General features: G+C 30.4%; 2 protein-coding genes across 2 annotated transcripts; one reads left to right on the forward strand and one right to left on the reverse strand.

The window, feature by feature from the left end:
• Positions 1-419: 419 nt before the first annotated feature.
• LOC105624765 (odorant receptor 47a-like) lies at positions 420-1,954 on the reverse strand. The gene is made up of 4 exons (XM_012206116.1): positions 1,919-1,954; positions 1,457-1,570; positions 1,235-1,390; positions 420-470 (listed from the first exon to the last, which is right to left on the reverse strand). The coding sequence occupies exons 1-4, from the start codon at positions 1,952-1,954 to the stop codon at positions 420-422; spliced, it is 357 nt and encodes a 118-aa protein (XP_012061506.1).
• A 172-nt stretch (positions 1,955-2,126) lies between these two features.
• LOC105624766 (nuclear receptor-binding protein homolog) lies at positions 2,127-6,171 on the forward strand. The gene is made up of 7 exons (XM_012206117.1): positions 2,127-2,271; positions 4,551-4,634; positions 4,707-4,994; positions 5,139-5,298; positions 5,386-5,572; positions 5,659-5,778; positions 5,866-6,171. Exons 1-7 carry the CDS (start codon positions 2,127-2,129, stop codon positions 6,169-6,171), a joined length of 1,290 nt encoding a protein of 429 aa, XP_012061507.1.
• Positions 6,172-7,431: the final 1,260 nt, after the last annotated feature.

Below are 7,431 nucleotides of genomic sequence, written 5' to 3' on the forward strand. Positions count from 1 at the left end.
CCAACGTCAGATGCGAAATTGTGCATGACAGCTATGAAAAGTAATTCAAGATTTGAAGATGCAAACTGAAAATGCCAAGAGAAATTGCTAAAGATTTTCAGTACCGTCTTTTCATAGCTAGTCGTAGGTGAACAAACAAAAAGTATTAGAAAAAAGAACTCTAGTTGACTTTATCTTAATGGTATCATGAAGGTATCCGTCAAAACAAGAAAAATATTTCATCATAATTTACTATTATATTATCTTTTCCTTGTGCGATAAAAAGTGCAAATCGCAAAATGGAATAAAATGGAACGAAAATGGAATAATAATAATATTTAGAACAAATCTTATACATTTATTTTCATATTACTAAATTCTACTTTCTGCGCACTATTATGTTTCATATTATTATTATAATATCAATACATTACTTATCTTCAGTACATTGCCAATAGAACCGATATATATGACAACGATGCTTTTACTACCTGGAATATCATTGTTTGATTATATGCAAATGTACGAAATGTTAAAAATTAATCAATATAATAATATGAAAAGGAATATAATTAAATAATAATATAATAACGAATGGAAGCTATAGAAAATAATTTGTGTAATATAATAAGAAATTATGAACATTGTTATGCTAATTGCAGTTAAAATTACTATTTAATTAATATAAAGAAATAAGAATAGTTTTATTCTAATTCAATGTGTATTGTTACGATTGTATAACAAAAGAACAAACACTTCGATATTAATCAAAACCTTTAAAAAATAATATTTGTATATACAGGAAAGTAATGATATATGAATCTTTTGCATATGGCCAGAATGGACTAAAAAGCTTTAAAAATTTTTTGAGAATTTTTTATTAACTTTTTAGGATTACATTTTTTTATTTTTAACAACATGAGAAAATACGGTATTAAAAAATTCTGAAAAAATTTTCAAAATTTTATGAGAAGAAAATAAACAATTTTTGTCTCTTGCAGTTTTTTTTATAAAATTGATAGTATTTAAGTAAAAAATTATTAAAGACCAATTTTCGACAATTTTTAGCAATGAATATTTTATTAAATATTACTAAAATCGTAAAATGGTAGAGGACTTTTCTTCTCAATTTAGTCCATTCTGCCCCTATACGGAAGATTTATCATTACTTTCTAGACATGTGTATAGTCTGTAGGAGATATTCGAGTTTTGCATTATAAGAAATGCAAAAAATTTATGACAAGTTAAATCTTACACTGGTAAATCGCTCCAAGGAAAGATCGACGACTTTTCCACTCGTGATCGTTAATCTTTTTTGTGATCTTAGAATAAGAAATAGTATAATTCGACCTTCTTTGGCTGGAAAATCGTACCAGAGAGAATTGTACATCGCATTTCCAATCATTTTGCTCTGAAAAAGGAAGAATTCGAGATATTTATGAATTAATAAAACTGTCATTTTACTCTTGATACTGACCTTGGCGCTAAGATATTCGCCACAGAAGCAGTATATGAATGCCTCGAGGTTCATCGAGATGTAAAATAATACAGATTTCACCAAAATCGCTGCGGCATTCGGTGTATCGAGCGACTATCGAAAATTTCCATACTTGTATATAAGCCCCTCAGTTGACAAATGGCAGTAAGTCAAGAAATGCGTTTATTATAGAAGTAGAAAGTATTAAGAATGTTTTACCTATCAATTTAATTTACTTGTATTTTGTTTTTATGTTCATAAAAAATAAAAATCAAATTTTTATATCATAAATAAAGTGACCGTAAAAATATCTGAAATAGTGATTTAAGTCTAGTTTTTTAACGTTTAAATTATATATTTAAGTTATTATCATAAATACTATTCTTTCAATTTATTTTCTTACAATAAAGTTACATTCTGTTCTTAATTTTTTGTAAAATTATTATATAAAAATCCACTTACAATTAATATAATATTAAGAAAGGGGATTTGTGCCATTTGTCAACTAAGGAACTTATATATATATATATAGTATTGTAATTTAATATGTGCTAGTTGCACATACACACATACACACACACACACACACACACACACACACACACACACACACACACACACACACACACACACACACACACACACACACACACACACACACACACACAATATGTATTATACAACTTATTCTCGATTTATATTGCGTTTGAAATGTTTCAGTTATTTGCATTCCTGTTCACCTCCTATTATACATGGGAATCTTACCTGTGACACTATATTTATCCAACATAACGGACTTGTAAAAATTGGTTCAGGTAAGTACTTATATAAAAAGAAATAGAATTTTCTCTACATTGAGTATAAAATGTGTATAGAGCTATCATTTTATATCTAAACAAAACCAGATAGCTTGTCTGAATTTTACATATATTACATATATTACATATATTATATTTGAATTTGTGTATGGTAAACATAGATCATTATACGATAGGATTATTATTTTCTGAACAAAAAGTAATACGTAACAAGATGAGATTATATACATATATGTATGAGATATTTTCATCTTTTCATTCACAGGTTGTAGAAGCGTATGTTTCTATTTTGTCGATAATTTTTCATCTATCATAAAAAACGGCAAATTCTATACCGAATGATTCTTTGAGATACAAAGACAGTAGCAATTATGTTTTTACCAGCTTTCTTCCTTTTTTGTGTTTACATAGGATATCAAGACTCAATTCTTAAGAGACATATTTTACTCATTTAAATGAGCAAGAAATATTTAACACTGCAATATTTTTTTACTCAATTTATTATATGTTTTCTAAGTGTCGAATCTGTTTTTTTTTTTAGCATCCATACGTACAAAAGTGAAGTAGATGTTCTCAGAAGTCTATCGTGCATATACATATATGTACTTTTTATTTACTCATTACTCAGCTGAAATAAATAATAATTATATGACTCAGTTCCTGACTGAACGAAAACATGACAAATAATATGATTCATCATTATGTGTCACATAGGTGCTTTTCTAATGATTTTGACACACGAATTTTACGAAAAAATTTATTTACATAAATATACATACATATGCTCAGTTATGTCTTACAAAATAATTATTTGTTTTAAATAATTATAATTGTAAGACAGTATCATCAAATTGAATATTTTTAAAACAATATTATTATGGTGTATTTAACAGGGATACATATGTTAAACGTGATATTTATTAATCATTTGTAAATACAATAGTTAATTTTTTTAGCGTAAATAACGTCTTTAATATGTGTGTGTGTGTGTGCGTGCGTGTGCGTGCGCGCGCGCGCGTGTGTGTGTGTACATATGTATGTATTTATGTGAATGTATGAATACATGTATGTTAAGAATCGAATTGATTATATAGGAATGAATGCAATTATACCGATTTAATTTAAATGGTGTTTGAAGAATTATTTATAGATATTAATACTCTATTATAACACGTATTTCCCTGTAATTTTATATGATGTTAGTAACATGAGTCCATTAGAAAAATTGTGTTAAATTGCCTTTTCATATTAGGAGTAACTTGAGTCCTCATTTTTAATTGTAGCAAATAGGCTAATCTAGATAATGAAAAAAACACAGCAAAGCCTTTGAAGAGAGAGGAAGTACAAATCGTACTTTCACCCATCCAGAGGATAAGTCCACTAACATCGGTGTCTGGCGTTATTGGTCAATTGGTGTTATTGTCAAAGGTGATGAATTTCAAGAAAAAAATCATTTGGCAGATTGTCATCAACTATTAGCAGCTAAGTAAATTAGGCATAGAGAGGTAAACAACTCCTATACTAATTATTAAGTAGCTCCATTAAATGTACAAATAATTAAAATTTATTTTTATTATGTTAGTGCCACTATGTTGCACTATTTATCTTGTTCTGGTTATTAATTGTATTTAACTAAGAAGGGCAAAGTGTCTTTCGTGCCTCTTTGTCCTTCTCACAATCACCTAGCACACGCATTTTCATTATATTTTAATATCTATATAGCTTTTTGTTCATATGCTCTATAATTCTTAATTAAAGGATTTTACTTTCCAAATATTTATACTTTTAACTCAACAAAAAGTAATTTTTCTAGCAGAACTGTGCAATCAACAGAAAAATTATAGTTTATTTTTTACGAAATAATTTATGTTTTATTTGTACATCTGATCATCCAAGGGGCATGCTTCTCTTTTCAGAGACACTTTTACATTTATACATGTGAAAACTGTTAATTGTACGAGGGCTCAAGTTACTTTTAGGATAAATTTTTAGCTGAAACACAATTTTTCTAGAGAGGTTTAGTCATTCATCTTGGCAGCAAACATACAGAATGCGTAGTAAATATTATATATTTAAAACTATTGATGTTCATTGTCTATTGTTTATAATGTCTACAGAAAAATATATTGTTTACATATTATATGTAACATTCTGTCTGGTGGCTGCCCTACCAACTCTAACACATTGTCGAATACGTTCACATTAATATCATTTTTATGTTGACGTTTTTCTTGAAATAGTTTATGAAAGTAGCAATGATCTCTTTTTAATTACAGTAGCCCCAGACGCAATTCATCATCACATCAAGACTTGTAGAACAAACATGAAGAATATGCATTTTGTTGCCCCAGAATATGGAAGTAAGTGCATTGTTTATACATACATGAATCACATTTAAAACATTTTCAAACTATTTTTTATTTCTTTTTAAGATTCCGTTACACCTGCCATTGATATTTATTCGTTCGGAATGTGTGCTTTGGAGATGGCTGCATTGGAAATTCAAGGAAACGGTGATACGGGTACAATTGTTACTGAAGAAAACATCCGGAAGACAATAGAATCTTTAGATGATGTTCAACAAAAAGATTTTATTCGTAAATGTCTTCAGGTGGACCCGCTTAGTAGACCGAGTGCGAGAGAATTGCTATTTCATCCCGTTCTGTTTGAAGTACATTCTCTCAAGCTGCTTGCAGCACATGCCTTGGTCAACTCAGCTAGTAAGTTGAAGCAAATGAATAATCTATATGTTCTTTAATTTTTATTATTTAATTTTTATTTTTTTAGAATAGCTGGGATAATTCTTAAAGATACTTATAATGATTACGATTATGAATCACACATAACATTGAAATTTTTTATAGCTAACATTTCGGAAACAATCACAGACGAAGTGTTACAAAGGCTATATGGACCAGATACTGTAGTCGCCGAAATAAAGTATCAAGGAATACCTCCGCAACAAATTCGTTTAAGTGATATTCCTGTTACGGAGAAATTAGAAAAATTTGTTGAAGATGTAAAGTGAGTATCTCAATCGAGAGATACATCGACCTGGATTTTGTGTCTTATATCGGATAATTGGTAACCAGAGTGCTTTTACATTGCCAGGTACGGAATATATCCATTGACTGCATTTATGGCGAAATTACCTCCGCCTGTCCGACCGAGGGCGATATCGCCCGAAGTGACAGAATCGGTTAAATCGGTTACACCCGAGCCCGTGGACGTGGAGTCTCGAAGAGTAGTTAATATGATGTGTAATGTTAAGCCTAGAGAAGATAGTAGTGAATTACTTGTGAGTGGTCCAGAGAACATTTTAGCGAGATAATCTATGGAGTACGTAATCGGTATATTATTAAATCGATATATTATTTTATTCAGATGACAATATTGTTGCGAATGGATGACAAAATGAATAGGCAATTGACGTGTCCTGTAAGCCAAATGGACACCTCAATGCTTCTCGCACAGGAACTTGTACATTTTGGATTTATTAATGAGGTAAATTATCTCGCTCATATCGCCAATGAGCAATCCCGTTTTGCGAAAGTTTAGTTTGCTTTAGCAAGATGCTTACAACTGTTGCAGAACGATCGTGATAAAATAGCCAATTTAATTGAAGAGGCATTGAGGAGATACTTCAACAAGCAAATAGTAACGCCAGGAATGGTATCATTAACTAATCTTCCTACTCAAACTACTTTATTGCTGCCTGGTTCGGAATTTCCATGCCTGCAACATTTTGACAATTCCGTGTGTAACGCCACAACATCCAATAGTGATAATGCAACTAACCTGCTGCCAAAAACCTCAGGTATACCTGTGTCAAGTAACAAAACGAGTAAACTTCATGATGATGCAGAACCGCCGACAATCAGCGAGAGCGGTAGTTAACCATCCAGGACGTCTGATAACTCAGTTCACTGTGCCACTTTGCACGCTTTATGTATAGACTGGCTATGTATTTTTATATTTAAGTAAACAGAATGAAGAGGAATGGAAGTAAAAATGGGAGGGTGCCGTGGCTACACCTCTAAGCTGAATATGACTGCAAATTAGGAACTGCTTAGTATATTTACTTTCGTATTTAGGTTCTTGAAGTTATACTTCCATTGTCAAATTTCGTTGATCCTCTATATTCTATAGAGTTTTTACGTTATACAGGTCTCACCTGTTATATCGTTATATAGGTATGCGACAAAGAATGTATAAATCTAATGTAAAAAGACCAAATACTTGTGATTGTATAATTAAGAGGATAATTAGAGGTCTGCTGGATATTGATTCATATTTATACAAAGCTACGTACGATTTGATACTTACCTGTCGTAATCTACCTATCGGGATACAGTTACGAAAGTTATGAATCATAACATCTCTTAGAATTACAAAACATAAAAATTAATACGCCGAAATTGTATATCATGCTTTTCATCATGACAATGTATACTATAAAATTTATTTTGTGCGTGCAAATCAACAAAAATTAATTCGATTATGCGTAAGAAAAAACTATCTCTTCATTGTACAGCTATTATAAAATCCATTAATATTTAAATATTGTATGTATACCATTAATATTTAAATATTGTATGGATTCTTAATTTTTTTCTTTCGGACAAAACTTTCGATCTCTTAACACATTTATTATGTTTGCCAAAATACTCAGTCTATTGTAAAGTTTGTCAAAAAAAGTGAGCGAATATAAATATTCGCGAGAGAAAGTACAGTAGCGTGCTTGTTCATTTTACTTTTAGTTCTTAGGCAAGATTATAAGAGATGTAATATTGGCTCAATAGCGTAATTTGGTAGTAATGGATAAAGCCACGGCCCTGCTCTATACTTGGGTATTATTGATGTGATTAAACCAAGATTAAATCTCGATAAAATTAGCCGAAAAATCCTTGTAAATATTTTATATTTTTAAGAAACATCTGTTGAACACAGAGAACTAGTCATATAGGTATATTCGAGTGCTAACAGACTAACACAGATCTTATTATGTCTTTTGCATTTATAACACGTGCTTGGCCAAGAGAAATATCGCTCCAATTTCATACCTCGGTCGAATCAATTTCAGTGAAGCATTTCTCATTAAGTAAACGACTAACTCTACTAGAGGTACCTATTACCTACAACATAAACTTCGATCTT

This window comes from Atta cephalotes (assembly GCF_000143395.1).
Source record: "Atta cephalotes unplaced genomic scaffold scaffold00087, whole genome shotgun sequence".
NCBI lineage: Eukaryota > Metazoa > Arthropoda > Insecta > Hymenoptera > Formicidae > Atta > Atta cephalotes.

Coding starts and splice junctions, on each gene's coding strand:
- LOC105624765 (XM_012206116.1), bottom strand. CDS start 1,954: ATGGCACAAATCCCCTTTCTTAATATTATATTAATT. Junction 1,571..1,918: donor TTCTTAATATTATATTAATT/GTAAGTGGATTT, acceptor AATTTTCGATAG/TCGCTCGATACACCGAATGC. Junction 471..1,234: donor CCTTGGAGCGATTTACCAGT/GTAAGATTTAAC, acceptor ATGATATTCCAG/GTAGTAAAAGCATCGTTGTC.
- LOC105624766 (XM_012206117.1), top strand. CDS start 2,127: ATGTATTATACAACTTATTCTCGATTTATATTGCGTTTGAAATGTTTC. Junction 4,635..4,706: donor TGTTGCCCCAGAATATGGAA/GTAAGTGCATTG, acceptor TTTCTTTTTAAG/ATTCCGTTACACCTGCCATT. Junction 5,573..5,658: donor AAGATAGTAGTGAATTACTT/GTGAGTGGTCCA, acceptor TATTTTATTCAG/ATGACAATATTGTTGCGAAT.